The 15,841-nt window shown below is 32.8% G+C and overlaps 1 protein-coding gene and 1 pseudogene across 1 annotated transcript; one reads left to right on the forward strand and one right to left on the reverse strand.

Annotated features, from left to right (window-relative positions):
* The first annotated feature begins 6,194 nt into the window (after window positions 1-6,194).
* Window positions 6,195-11,336, forward strand: LOC120130422 (annotated as a pseudogene).
* Window positions 11,337-13,411: 2,075 nt separating this feature from the next.
* Window positions 13,412-14,223, reverse strand: LOC120130423 (DExH-box ATP-dependent RNA helicase DExH15 chloroplastic-like). Its single transcript, XM_039147656.1, has 2 exons — window positions 14,072-14,223; window positions 13,412-14,024 (listed from the first exon to the last, which is right to left on the reverse strand). The coding sequence occupies exons 1-2, from the start codon at window positions 14,221-14,223 to the stop codon at window positions 13,412-13,414; spliced, it is 765 nt and encodes a 254-aa protein (XP_039003587.1).
* Between the last annotated feature and the right edge of the window lie 1,618 nt (window positions 14,224-15,841).

Consider the following 15,841-nt stretch of genomic DNA (forward strand, 5'->3'; position numbering starts at 1 on the left):
TTTCTGAGATGATGATAGAAGAGGTTAAGTGCTTTGAATCCTTTTCTGTTTGGCGGTAGATAATAAAAGAAAGAAAATGGGATTTTTGTTTGGTTGTGTCTTGTTTGCGGAGTATATGAGTTTCACAAAATCGTGGGAAAAGGGATATATATAGACGTTCTCCATGAACGACGCCGGCTGCGTGGGGAGGTAGAAGTGAGAAGTGAGGTTCTCCACTGTGGCAATCAAACCATTCACGTAAGCAGTTAACATTCCACGTGTGTTTTTCGTGACGTCTCTTAACGGCTGTTAACGGATAGCGACCGATTTATCATAAACGATAACGTTAGTGATCGATTTGTAATTTTTGAAATATTAGTGGTGAAAACGAAAACTGACCCAAACATCAGTGATTATTGACGTAGTTTACCCTATAATTTATTGCCCAGCTGTCCATTGCTGCCAGCATTGTATGCAGCGCCAGATACACAAAATAGGAGAGATTGTTGAGAAGAAGAAGAAGCGGAAGAAGAAGCGAGGAATTATCAAGCACGGTTATAGCGAAAACTTGTACAAAAAAATAAAATTAAAGAAATAAAATATTAAAGAAAATGATACTAAAATAATGTTAAAAATTACTTAATCAAATATATCAAAAAGGGTTCAACATTATCCCAATTACGAGACCATGAAGTTCTTGTTTATCCATTGCTACAAACATTAAGTAGAGGAATGAGAAAAACCTTTTGACAATTTGAAATTAATCAAAATTATTAGTATAGTAGCATCGTGTGTCTCTCTACATTTATGTTCTATGCAAATTCATTGATTCAGAAGAAAGCAAAAATGCTTGCATCCAAAACGAACCGATGCAAGGAAGGGCAGGCATTTATCCACCAAGACAAGAAAAGTAAAAACACACAATTTCATCTGCTTCAGCCGACTCATTCGAGGGAATTCATGCGGCCTTCTCACCTCTACCTGGATTCTCAAACCATGAGTTAGAATTTGTAAATTAACCACAAACACAACGAATTTAAAAGACATCGCAATGGATGTATATTCTTTTAACTCACCTCCACATATATGAAGAGTCCAAGCTTCTGAAGCTGATGGAAAATTGTCAAAATCTTCGGGAACTTCCAACCAGGTGGGGGAGACGAAACCTCCCCGATGCACAGTGCTGTGAGGTTTGGAACATTCTCAAAGGGAATATCTATTTCTGGTCCATTATATTTGAAACATAACAGGTTGGGAGCATCAAGTTCTAGACTCCTCAGATTTGGACAGCCTGATATCTCCAAGCTTCTCAGGCGATGGACCAGTAACTCTCACGTGAACCAGAGTTGGTGAACATTGAACACATAAGCATTCAAGAAAAGGGCCATTGGATACAAAGTTTTCAATAACTTCATCACTTACATCTACATATTTCAGTACAAGAGATGTAAGGGGAATACAACTCGGTAAACCAAGACTCGGTGGACACAATCTATATAAAAAACGCTTTGGAGGATTTAAACCTATAAATCTTGTGAAATTCAATTCTATTCTTTTAGCTTTATTTCCAAAAAAGAAACTTCACCCATTTATCGATGTCACGCTTATGGCTTCCATTAAGATCAAAGCAAACTCTGAAATCTTCAATAACGGGTAGAGGATACAATTCCACAAAATGATTCACCATATTTAAGAACCTGTTCGTTTCTGAATCTATAAAATCATCAAGACTCGTACTAGAACCCAAAGTTCGGTTTTTAACCTTAAGAAACGTGTTTGAAGCATCAAGGTCCAAACGTGGAAGGAAAGTTCATACCATTGTCCATCGGCAAATGAGACAAAATAGAAACCAGAACATCATCTGATAGATGACTTAACCTATCTTTAGGATCGAATTCTCTCTTGAATGGCATTACACAAATAAGGGACAACCAGAAAAAACATTAGATGTTATTACAAGAACAATAAAAACGAAAAAAAAGAACATAAATAATTATGTTATCTCTCTTAACCAGCATCTATCTCGGTGAAGCATATATATATATTGGTTGAATAATTTCGAATTTATCATTACACTCTTTTGGTTGATTTTTGACGGAGCCGCTTTTTCCCTGTTTTACCGTATGTTTGCCGGTTACGAAACGAAGACAGTATTGGTTTCTTCTTTGGTTGGACAAACTACAATGACTACCTATAGGGCGTGGCTAGGTTGTCGGAGCCTGTGCAAATTCTTATAAAGGGGCCCCTATTGTCTTGATATATTCGATTTCGGAACTCCTATTTTTATGCTTCTTAATGGCAACAATTGATATATATACTCAATTTTGGAGTCTCTATTTTTATGCTTCTTAATGGCAACAACTGATAGATATACTCGATTTCAGGGCCCTATTTTTATGCTTATTAATAGCCACCCTCAGCCACGCCCCTGACTACCTATTGTGACGCTATGGGCGGTCCTTCCATGCATGAGTCATGACTGAGAGTGAAGCATTAAACCCTTCCCCCACCCCCACCCCTCTTTTTGTTTGTGTATATATATAATTTGTATAGATTCATGTGATCATCTTTACGTATTACATTAATGTGATTACAGTTATTTGATAAAATTAGAAATATTTATGATAAAAAAAAACAATACTCTGTTTTTTTCGAGTACACCGGTTAAGTTGTGATTCAAATCTTTCCATTCTAATGTTCCAAACTTGAGCACAATCTCCCTAGTTATCGGTGATTATATCTTGAATAAATTAGCTGCCAGAATAGGGGTTTTTTCCTAACATGCCAACCATGAATTTTTTTTGGATATAGGATTGTCAAAAAATTATTTTAGAATTTACGTCAATTTCTACTGTACATGGGGAACTCGTCACCTCGAGATGACGAGTTTCGAATGATATTGTTATTATATTCCGTGTTTATTTTTTAATTAATTTTTATGTAACTCATCATCTCGAGGTGAAGAGTTTTATTAAAATAATATTATTATTTTTTTGACAATTATTCACTTTAAATAGAAAAATGAAAAGAAAAAAAAATCTTTGAAACTCATCATCTCGAGGTGACGAGTTCTTCAAGTTTAAATATATAGTCGTTTAGAAATAATTAAAAAAGTAGGTTTTTGTAGCTGTTGAAACTCGTCATATGGAACTCATCATATGGGTGTGACAAGTTCCAACGATCATCTTGAAAACAATTCACTATAAATAGGAGTTGGGTGAGTTGATGGAGTTATATGAGAACCAAATCATGCATTTGTGGAAAGAATATTTTATAAATTTTCTGAAAAATCATTTTGGATATGATTACTTTGACATTGATGATTCAAATTCAAGTTCGTTTTCAGATGAGGAATGGGTAAAAGAGTTAATAAAGTCTATTGATCATCATAAAAAGAAGAAGAACGAAGGCTTACCACAACGATGCAAAAAACGACTTATCGAGAGGAATAAAAATAATAATAATAATATAAAAATTGAGAGTAAAAATAAGAGGAAAAGTTTAGTTTATTGAAAAAAATGTTATATATATATATATATATTATGAATTGGAGTTTAGTTAAACATCATGAATAGTTTGTAATTATATATAAAAAGTAAAAAATAAATATAATAATTGATATTGATAAATTATCTAAAACTGGTACAACAAACAACATGTGAATACAATTATGAAGGTTTTATTGATCCGATCAATATTTTGAAAGATGTGGACAGTGTTTCTTGTTGTGACCTTCATATTTACATTAACCACAAAGCTTTGGCAGACATTACTCTCGTTGAGGATTATCCATATCAATATGTATTCTACTAAATTCAGGAATGACCCCTCATTTTATTGTGGTTAGGAAAATATCCTTATATTTAGTTTACAGTTGTGATTGTAAACCTTAATTATCATTTAAATATTTTAGATTTTTAATAAAATTAGCGAATTCTTTAAAATAATTGATTTAAAATAAAAATTGTTATTTTTTAAAATTATTGTGAATTTTTTGTATATTATTTTATTTTTTTGAATTATAACTGAAATTTTATTTAAAAATAAAATAATTTTTTAGCTGTAATTTAAAGATTAAATTGGATATCAACTCTTTGATTAATATCTCTTATCATTATTTGTTAACAAATTACTTAGGGTCTATAATGCGATAAATTAATACAGTTAATGATCATATAATATTTTTAAAATATTTATAATAGAAACGTAAACTTACTCAAGTCAAAGTCATATTAATAAAATACTCATAGTGATAGATTAATTTGACATAGATACAAAGACTAATTTCAATTTAAATAAAATACTTCTAACGTTTAAAATCTATTAAAATAAAATATTTTCTGACGCGTTACTTTCTCAAAAGATTATACATTTTTAAAATTTATATTTAATTATAATAAGAAAAAATAATTGTGGGTAAACTACTTCTTTGATCACTCACCTATTACTTAGTTTTTGTTTGTCACCCATCTATTATATTTTTTTCAAAATCGTAACTAATATAATGTTTTGATTCTAGTTTGATCGCTCGTGATCCACCATTAAAAAAATTAACGATGATATTAACGTTTCAACATATGATAATGTTACATCAAAATTAAAAAATAATTTAATAACACCACATCAACATTGTTATTAATTTTTGGCTTAAATAAAAAATAAGTACCTAAACTATGTTCCTTTTTTGCTTTAGGTACTTAAATTATTTTTTGTTCAAATTAAGTACTTAAATTATTATATTTAATCATTTTAAGTCCTAATATTTTTCATTTGGAAAATTATTTTTTGACCTATAAGATGTTGACACGTCTTACAAAATTAGGTACTTGTTTTGACCAAAAAATATTTTAGGTTCTTAAAGAAAAAAACGAGTTTAGTTAAAGGACTTATTTTGACCAAAAAATAATTGAGTTACTTAAAGTGGTTACATATAATAGTTTAAGCACCTAGTTTGATAAAAAAATAATTTATGTACCTAAAACAAAAAATAGCATAGTTTAAGTGCTTTTTTTTTTAGTTTAAGCCTTAATTTTTTAACGATAGGTGAATAAAATAAAATCAAACCGTAACGTTAGACATAATTTTTAAAAAATAATAATAATAATTAGATGACCAAAATAAAAATTACGAAATAGGTGGATGATCAAATAAGGTAATTTACCTAATAATTTTTTATACATATTTAATAGCTAAAATAAAAATTACACTTAATTTAATGTTTCTGTCATGTAATATGCCCAAATCCCATTGCCGGTGATCATTACCGGGAATTTAAATCCTTTCCAAATCTCTATATATGAATTATAAATAACCATCGTCAAGTCTCTAGCTCATTATAACTGCGAACATTCAAATAAATTCACTTAAACATTGTTTGAAGATTTATTTATTTTTCTTTGAATGGCGGTTTAAGAAGCATGATGTTCTTTCTTTTTCCCGCGTTAGCTTAAGTAATCTTTGTTTACTTGAAGAGATCTTTTCGGTGGTGATTTCTTGGAGAGGTGAGAAAAAGAAAAGGATTCCTTCTTTCGAGGATTTTCTTTTGGTTCGTGAGCTTTTAACGCCTGCTGTTTTTGTTTGATTGAAAACAAACTAAGGCTTTTTTGTTTTGTTTTTTATAAAAGAGATGAAGCGCTCTATAGATGAAGTTTGCAATGGCGGCTCTCAAATTGAAAGACAGGCTGTTATTTATCGAAGTGAAGAGTAAACGGAACTTTTTATTCTTTTTAATTATTATCATTAATTTAAATTTCTGCTTTTCTGAGTTTCTTTGTATTGTTTAGTTTAGTTGATATTTTGTGTTTTTTCTCGTTTAATTTTAGTTTACTTCAGTTCCAGCTCTTTTATAATCGTATATCATCTTTGCTCTTTGATGAAAAGTTGAATTATTTTTGGTTTATAGTTTGCTAAAAGTTCTGGTTGTGAATTTCCTGTTCCTTTAAAGAGGTTTTGAAGATAGCAGCAATAGTAATGTACTTTCTTTTCTGGTTGCAATTTCGAGTTTTTCTTCTCGAAGAATCTGTGTTGTTTAAGACGAGGTTTTAATCGTGTGAGAGAAAAGGTTAAATCTCACAAGTTGTTGATTTACAGTTTTTTAGGGGATGGTGATATATGTTTTTTAATTTTATGTGGAATATTTTTTGTGACTATTAATCGGAAATGTTCTTTAATATCTCCATGTATTATTTTTTGAATGTTGAAGCTCTGAGCAACCACGGATGGTGGGAGCACTAGGACCTAATGGGGAACTGACAGAATCCTATGCAATGGAGTATCTCAGAACGGTTAAAGAGAGGTTTCCTGAGAACATGGGGAAATATTGTGACTTTGTTGAAGTACTTAAAGACTTCAAGTCTCAAAGGTCTAATCATTATGGTCATTTTAGTACTTTCCTTTATTCTTTGTTAATGTTTCTGTCTAGCAATTTGTGACTTGTGGTGTTTGGCTATGTCGAGGAGTAGTAGAATTAACCCTGCTGGTTCCATAGCAATGGTGAAGGAATTATTTGAAGGGCATCCAGACCTAATTTTGGGTTTCAATATCTGTTTGCCTGAAGGATTTCGGATTCCCCTTCCACTGGTGGATAAAAGAGTACAACCGAATGAAATGGAGAATTATTTAAAAATCACTAATTTTGTGAGCAAGCTTAAGGTAGATGTTTTGCATCATTGCTGTTTTATGATATAGGGTTTTAGGGGGGTGGAGTATGTGATCTCATTGTTGGATTCTTGCAGGCAAGGTTTCAAGGTGATGATGACCATACCTATCAGTCATTTTTATACATTTTAAGAAAAGGAAACAAATCTATTTCTACCGCCGAGGTTTGTCGGAAGGTATGTTTGGCTATGTTTTCCTTGCATTTGGTATAGAATGTATTTATCTACTGCCTAGGATGTTGGGTTTTGATGATCAGAAATTACACTCCTTAGGTCGCTGCTCTTTTCCGAGACCACCCGGATCTGGTTTTGGAATTCACCTGTGTTCTGTCTGGCTCTAACCGTTATCCTTACTCTGTAGAAACTTTAAATCACGAGACTGGAGCTATGCTATCCCCACAATGCATTCTCTTCCTGCTGATAAGGTTTCTTTTAGCCTAATCCTTAATTAATTAAAGATTACATATAAAAAATTAAGCTAATTGTGAGAATATTTTTGCAGAAAGATCATACTAGAACTTTGCATGCTCAAAGCGGCCTTAGCATGGAGCGCCTTGGAGAAGATAAGGATATAGTTATAGTGAAAGAAGAAAAAGAGCAAAAGTGGCATGGTAGAAAGAAAAGGGTGAAGAGAGAAGAGAGAGATAGCAGAGACCGAGAGCAGGATTGCCGAGACTTTGAAAATGACACATTCGATGATAAAAATGGCATAAAAAGAGATTTTTGCTTCAGTTAAACATTATGGGAATCGTTATAAGTTTAATATCATATTAATTTAATATTCTCTTGGGGGTTCTACTTTGCAGATTGACGAATTTATTCTTCATTTAAATTCAGTATTTATCTCCTTATTCTCGGAAGGAATATGAGAATGATACCATTTTGTGCAAATTACTTCACTTTTCCCTAATGAATGTGGTCTTTTTGTTGCATTGCTCATCAGTGTGATTTTCATGTAAAAAATTGGATCATTGTAAAGTTTCAAACTATTATTCCTTGCTCTGCCGTGTCATGTTGCTTCTTTGACTTAGTCATATCAGGTCTGTACAGGAGTTTCTCGTAGTTCATTACGGAGCTGAGCTATCACTTTAATCTTAGGATTAACTGTGGATTCATGGTTAGCAAAACTAATGAAGCATTATAGTTGAACAGAACTTTCGTCTTCTGTTTGAGTTTAAAATATTGCACATTTAGTTCAAAGTTTTTCACTTGCAGAGTTCGTGCGGACAGAAGGACAGTTACATAGATTAGTCAACATGGAGGACAGAGACAGAGATCAAGTGCAAGAAAAGGATGAACTTCATAGAATTTCTTTTGGTAATAAGGATGCTGGAAGTCATAAAAATTTGTTACGCTCTAGCAAGGACAAATTCATTGGAAAATCCATTAATGAGCTCGACCTCTCTAACTGTGAACAGTGCACTCCTAGTTACCGACTTCTTCCAGAGAATGTATGCAGTTTTTTCTTCTTGATCATCCTTGTTTTTATGACCCAGCTTATATGTTGATGCCCTTATAAATTATAATTACTTTTTTAATGCCTTCCAGTACCCAAGACCTGTTGCAAGCAAGAGAGATGCTATTGGTATTGAAGTTCTGAATGATGATTGGGTTTCTGTCACTTCATGGAGTGAGGACTACTCTTTCAAACTTACGCGCAAAAACCAGTATGAAGAAATCCTATTTCAATGTGAAGATGACAGGTTGGATCTTCCTCTAGCTTTTGAATAAATTGTGTTTGTGTGTGTCTTTTGTTGATATTGCTTAAAATATATCTTGACATTTCATTAATAATTAATTCGGGAATTATTAGTATCTTTATTACTTGTTGTCAGGTTTGAACTGGATATGTTGTTAGAGTCTGTGAAGGATACAACCAAGAAAGTAGAAGGACTACTTGATAATATTAACAAGGGTACAATCAAAACAGACTGGTCAACTTGTATTAAGGACCACTTCACAGGTTATAATCTGACTAACACGAATAAAATATATGCATATGCATTGTGTAGTGCAGCCTTTCCTTTTTTTTTCTTTTTTACCTGATTGTTGTTCTCTTATAATTGTCAATGCAGTTCGGAATATTAGGTGCATTGAACGATTTTACGATGACAATGGACTCGATCTGATGGATGAACTAAGGAAGAACCAACTTGCTCTGCCAGTTATTTTAACTCGGTTGAAGCAGAAACAAGAAGAATGTACTAGATTGAGTTCCAATTCTAAGAAACTTTGGGCTGAAGTTTATGCTAACAATCATCACAAATCACTTGATCACCGGAGCTTCTCTTTTAAGCAGCAGGACCCCAAGAACTTAAGCACAAAAGGTATCTTTAGCATTTTCCTTTTAATGGGGAAAAGGGGTCTAGAGTTTGATCATTGAATACATTGGTAAATGATACCTGTGAGGATCACATTGCACTGTATATTTCATTTGTTGCGTGTTGTGAGTTTTGTTCGTTATAAATAATCTTTACCATGAATACTAGCCAAGAGTCCTGTCCCCTGAACTATCATGTTTCCTCTGCTTCATGCTCTGGGAAAACTTCATGTATGTCTGGTATTTTAGTTGCTTGGCTAATTATGGGCAACTTTTGTACTTTTAAGACAGTTTTATACTGGAAACGAATTTACTAATTGAAAATTTATGCATTTGACTTCTTGTATTAATTCGGGATCTTTTTTTTTTAGCTGAATGAGTGTACAACGCTTGGCTTGTTTGAATGATGTCTCTTCTCATTTTCCGTTTTTCATATTTTTACAGCTCTATTGGCTGAGATCAAAGAAATAAGTGAGAAGAAGCAAGAAGATGTGAATCTCACTATTGCCGCTGGAAACAGACGACCTATTATTCCAGATATGGAGTTCGAATATCCTGATCGTGAAATCCATGAAGATCTTTATCAGCTCATCAAATATTCCTGTGGAGAAATTTGTACAACTGAGCAGTTGGATGAAGTAATGAAACTATGGACGACATTCCTGGAACCCATGCTTGGTCTCCCGTCTCGTCCTCAAGGAGCAGAGGACACTGAAGATATTGTGAAGGCTAAGAACAACAACGTCGAAAATGGTAACTCTTGTTTTGCTGAGGGTGAGGTGGATGATTCCACAAGGCGATTGTTTGAACTGCAGGACTGCAATTGTTTTAGACATAATGAAGAATCATTTAGACAACATAAAGTTGAAATGGAGGAAGGTAAGTTCTTCCCAAATGGGGATCTTGAGGAAGGTGAGTTCTTACCAAATGAGGATTTTACTGCCTATAACATGGAAGATGGTGCATCCGAGGATAGAGAGAATCAGGTACTTTCTGGAAAGGGTAATAAAGGGGGGAGTAAATATGAGGCTGAAGGGATGTCTGATGTTGATGAGGCAGAAGGAGATGGAACATTATTACCATTTTCCGAACGTTGTCTCCTAACCACAAAGCCCCTTGCAAAGCATGTCCCTTCAGCATTACACGAGAATGAGACGGATTCACAGGTTTTTTATGGAAATGACTCATTTTATGTGCTCTTCAGGCTTCACCAAGTAAGTACCCTTTTATTGAATTAGTAAAATATTTAACTAACCATAATGATAATATTTGTTGCATGGTTTGTTCTTCAAGTTATTAACTCCTTGAACAATTTCAACAGACATTATACGAGAGATTGCAATCAGCAAAGAACAATTCATCATCTGCAGGTCGGAAATGGATGCCTTTGAGTAGTTCAAGTCTTACTGATCTCTATGTCAGGTAATTTAGTTTTCAACTTCCTGTGCTGCAGGCACAACTATCTCATGTTTAACTTCTACTCTTATTATGATACAGGTTCATGAGTGCACTTTACAAATTACTTGATGGCTCTTCTGATCATACAAAATTTGAGGATGATTGCCTAGTTATCCTTGGAGCACAATCATATGTTCTGTTCACGATGGATAAGCTGATATATAATCTTGTGAAACGGGTAATGTTGATTTCTTTCCGAAGTTTCTTTTTTTTCCGGATAAGCTTCTTTCCGAAGTTTCACCCTTCTTTTCCTCAGCATATCTGATTGTAAAGTTTTCATCTTTGTGGCTCTTGCCTTAGCTTCAAGTGGTTGCAAGCGAAGAAATGGACAATAAGCTTCTTCAACTCTATGCATATGAGAAATTAGGAAACTCTGGTAGAACCATTGATGTTGTTTATCATGATAATGCCCGTCTTCTCCTTCGTGATGACAATATATACCGCATTGAATGCGTACGTATTTCGTTCTCATTTTGTTTCGCTTATATTAACTGTTTATTTGATACAAATCTCATATGCAATCTGCATCTTACATTTCATGAATGCAGCAGTCATCCACACCAACTCGTCTTTCCATTCAGCTTATGGATTATGGGAACAAGAAGCCTGAAGTGATGGCTGTTTCCATGGACTCTAATTTTGCAGCGTATTTGCGCAACGGCTTTCTCTCGGCTGTTCCGGAGAAAAAAGAGAAATCTCGGGTTTTCTTGAAGAGGTACAATAAGAATGAACGATAGACAAAGTTGTTCGCATTTATTCCATGTAGTCATGCATCATCCCGACAATATGTAAATGTGGCGTTTACAGGAATACGAGGAAATGTATGGATGGTGAATGAACTTTCTTCGACAGGAGAGGCAGCTGGACTTACTATGGTTAATGGCTTGGAGTGCAAGATTGCTTTCAATTCTTCCAAGGTATAGGCTTGCATCTTGTTTTGTGTATATGTATGTATGCATCCATGTGATAAGTATGGCACTAATTCAACTGCGAAGACAACAATAGTTCTTTAATTTAAATAATTATTTGAGACTTTTCGCAGAAATTCTTTGTAGTTTAATAAGTTATTTAAATTTAAATTTGCTACAGGTTAATGTTTTAATTTTGAATAATCATTTTTTATTTTTCGCGAAAATTCTTTATAAAGGATTTTCTAATTTGACGACGTCTCTATGTAGTCTTCTCACACTGATAAGGAAATCTTACTTATTAAATATGATTCAAAAATTATATAGTACTGTTATTTTTTCTGAATTTATGAAATTAAAATTATTAATATTTTATTAGTAACGATGACTATATTTTATTAATAAAAATAAAAGGAGTTTGAATTATAACACATCCAAATATAAAGGGATAATAGGGATAATAGTCCCAAAGAAAAACTCATATAAAAGAAAAAATATTAAAAAGAAAATAATAAAACAAAATATTTATTTTGAGAATGACGATCAACCTCCAAAGAACTTGAATTAGGGTGAGCAAAACCTAATATTTGTTAATGATCGGGGCAACGGGAAAAGATCAAGAAATCCAACACTTTTTTTTGTTAAACCAGAGTTAGGGTGAGCAAAACTTGATCTTTTTTTATTCAAGTTGATTCGAAAAAACTTGATTCTAATTGACTAAAAAATATTGACTCGACTCATAATTTATGAGCTTGATTTGACTCGAAAAATTTCAAATTTGAGTCGAGTTATAACATAGAACTTGAAGAACTTTAAAATTTTAGGAATTAGGTGGATTAGTTTTCAAGTTTAAGTTGAATCCCTCAATTCTATATGACACATATAAAAATATATATATGAATTGTATATGATTATGAAAAATCGTTTAAATTATAATTATATACTATCATAATATTATAAAGATTTATAATTAAATTTAAACAAAAGCTCGAATAACTCAATTCGACTCAAATAGAATAATTTTCAATTAAAGCGTAAGTTATAAAATAAAACTTAGGCTTAATTGCATTTACCCCTATAGTAGACTCAATTTATCACTTTCGTCTCTATCGTATTTTTGCATCAATTTAGCTATCAAAGTTGTTCAATTACGTCGTTTTATATCCTACTCCTGACTTAAAATACTAAGTTATAATTTATGGTTTAAGATCCATGAGGATATGATTTAAGGTTCATAATTTATGATTTTAAGTTAGGTAAAATATAAAATGATGTAATTGAACAACTCCAAGGGTTAAATTGATGCGAAAACACGATAGGGGCGAAAGTGATAAATTGAGTTTATTACAGGGGCAAAAGTTACCCTTTTGTCTAAAACTTATCGAATTGAATAATTTAAATTTTTTTATTCGACTCAACTCGATTAAACACTCACCCTAACATGAACACAGGTACTAAAGCTCATTTCCTCTTCACTTTCTCTTTCAACTCCATCGATCCTGTCTTGTCCTAATGGATGAATTGGCCATCTCCATTGCCACTCAAATCTTCTATCAAAACAACCCTCAATTAACCTAAATTTTAACCAAAAAATTCGAAAATTGGAAATTCAGACTCTCATATTTGAACCATCGATATCCCCTTTACCAACAAAATCTCTAATAACCCAAATGAAGACCGAATAAGTCGAATATTGGATGGTCAAAGTTTCATATCCGAATTATCAAAATATTGGATATTCAAATATTCATGTCTAAATTATCAAAATTCATTGTAATTTCCCCCCAAACCCATAAGGACTCCTGGCGTCCTTGAGGATGCTTTTAATGATTCTGAATCAGACTTTCATATACAAAATATGAGTGAATCGAATTTGAGGTTGAAAATACATTATATCAACAACAACAAATTATGTGTTAAACAAAAACACCTAATTTATAGTTTGTTGCATAGGAACTTCATCCAGCGAGCTTGCTTATGGGTGGACGGTCCATGACACCAGATGCAGTTGTCGCATTTTTCTGCAGCAACGGATCCATATCAGGCAATTTTGGAATCTGAGCCAAAAGGTCGATTGTTCTCCGTAAAAGTCAGGCTAAATCATCCTCATCCATGGCACAATCCATCGTCAATTCCCTCCAAGATAGCCCGGAAGCCCAGGCTTCAACCATTCCTGAAAACTGGCTATCCAAACAAGGTATCTCTACCTCATGTTTCTCTTGAAGTTGCAGAAAGGAGTTTCTTTGTTCATCTAATAAACTAATGACAATTAGGACAGTAAAGGAAGCTTCATATATGTAATAATTGTTTTTCCATGCGCGTACCTTGATCCCCTTGGAAAGTAAACTCGCACACACAGCAGCGAGCTGCGCAGGCTTTAAGTCTAGCAAGATCTTGTTTCGATGTACCATTGCCAACCACAGGTCATTTTCTCCACGAATCGCGACTGCTGTTTCGCCAAGAGGGAATATTGCATGTGTATTGATGTCTAATGCCCTTGTTTCATGAATGACATTGCTGATTTGAAGAAACTCCTTCCAACCAGATGGTTCAATTTTCTCCGTTCTATTGATCAAATGATTTGAACGAGCCTTCAACCGTTTTATCTTTTCCTCAGTAAACCTAGCTGTGTCCAAGATCTTTCTGTATTCTCTGGAGCCTTCGGTACAGGCTATCTTTTTCTTCAAACGTGATACTTTGTTCCTTTGTAATGTTCAACAGATGCAATGTATTCTTATGACATATGTAACATCTCATCACTTTCTGAAAGACTACTTAAAACCGGCACATTTAGACTCCAAGACCATGTCTCTAGAGATCCTTCCAAGCACCATAAACCACCAAGCTCAGAGTCAGCGAGCTTTTCCCACTGCATTTCCTCTTTCTCTAGAAGTGCCCTCATTATTTTTTTTCAGGGGCAAAGCCTCCCCCTGAGTTAAAGCAACATCAGGAAAGCCACTCCTCTAAACAGTTTTAATCCACTTTTCAGTAAATAGATACCAGGAGTTATCTGAACCAAGGGCCAAATCGTAAGTTGGTTCAACATCTTGAAGAGTGTCATACTCAGACTGACCAGCATCTAACTCGGTTCCACCTCTGCTCAGTGCAAAAGAATCATCAGTCAAAACCATGTTCTTAAGTTTTGAATCAACAAGCAATTCAACCTTCGCCAGATAAACAGCAGGAACAAAGTTTTCAACACCTGCAGAATCCTTATACTGCAAGCAAATTAAGGGTAGATGCCCATTTTCAAAATTCTCCAAGAGAGGTTTCGGAGCAGAAAATCTCTTCAACTCCATCCTTATTCGAAGTTCAGTCCTTAGGTGCTTTTCTGCCCTTAATTCCTTTTGTAGATCTGCAATCTCCTTATATGCCACCTCTGATAGAAGTTTCCGAGTCTTTCTATCTATAGCATTGTTGTAACCGATTTTCGTCCGGGCACGAAATATTATACTTGGCGGGAAAATTGATGTGAATAAATGGTTTTGAAAATAATTTGGGAGTCGCCATCGGCCTTTTGGGTCAGGTAGGTCGAATACCTAAAAAATATTTTTTTAAAAGAGTTTTAAGAAAACATCAATTAAAAAATGAACTGATCTGCGTTTATAACCAAAAATTCGTTCTTTTTAAGAATAAAAAGGGATTCGTGGTCGGTTACGTTTAGGGAAGGATTAGCACCCCTACAACGCCCAAAATTGGTACTTTTTAATTATAAATTATCTCTATTATTAAAAATTCAAAATATATTTAATTTATAATCCTATTATTTCAAAAGTATAATTATGAGAAAAATAATTTATATATATTTATAAATAAAATGTTTATTTATTTAGAAATATCAGAAAAGGACTTTTAGGTGCCTTAAGACAGCTCTTTTCTTCGATATTAATAAATATTAATATAATAATTTAAATAAAATTAAATTATAATTTTTTATAATATTTAATTTTAAAATACCAGAATAGGACATCTAGTTGTATTAAGACTGCCCTTTTCTTCGATATTGAAAAATAAATATTAAAATAATTTATGTAAAAAAAATATATAAATTATTATTTATTATATATATTTATATGACTACATAAAATAATATTTAAATATATATACAAGTAAAATTAAAACAATAAAAATACAATTAGAACTATATATTTAAAAGCAATAAAATAAAAGAAAATATTTAAAATTAGTGACTAAATTAAAATTAAATAAAATTCGAATATCAGATTAAAATAAATTAAAAATATAAACTCAGGATTAAAATATGATTTATTAAAATTAATAGATTAAATATGTTATTTATCCTAAATATTTATAAATACGGTTAAGGGCTAAAATATAAATAAATAAAATTTAGAGATCAAATTAAAAGGATTATAAATTTGATTTAGTGACTAAAATGTAAGAGTTACAAGTTAGGATGGCTACGGAAAGGGTTTACCCTTTCTTAAATTACACAGATACCCCTCCCCAAAACGGCGTCGTTTGGAGAGGGGTTTAAATACTCAAAATGGCCGGCCCTA

The sequence above is a fragment of the Hibiscus syriacus genome, unplaced genomic scaffold (assembly GCF_006381635.1).
Source record: "Hibiscus syriacus cultivar Baekdansim isolate YM2019G1 unplaced genomic scaffold, ASM638163v2 tig00110547_pilon, whole genome shotgun sequence".
In the NCBI taxonomy this organism is placed as follows: Eukaryota; Viridiplantae; Streptophyta; class Magnoliopsida; order Malvales; family Malvaceae; genus Hibiscus; species Hibiscus syriacus.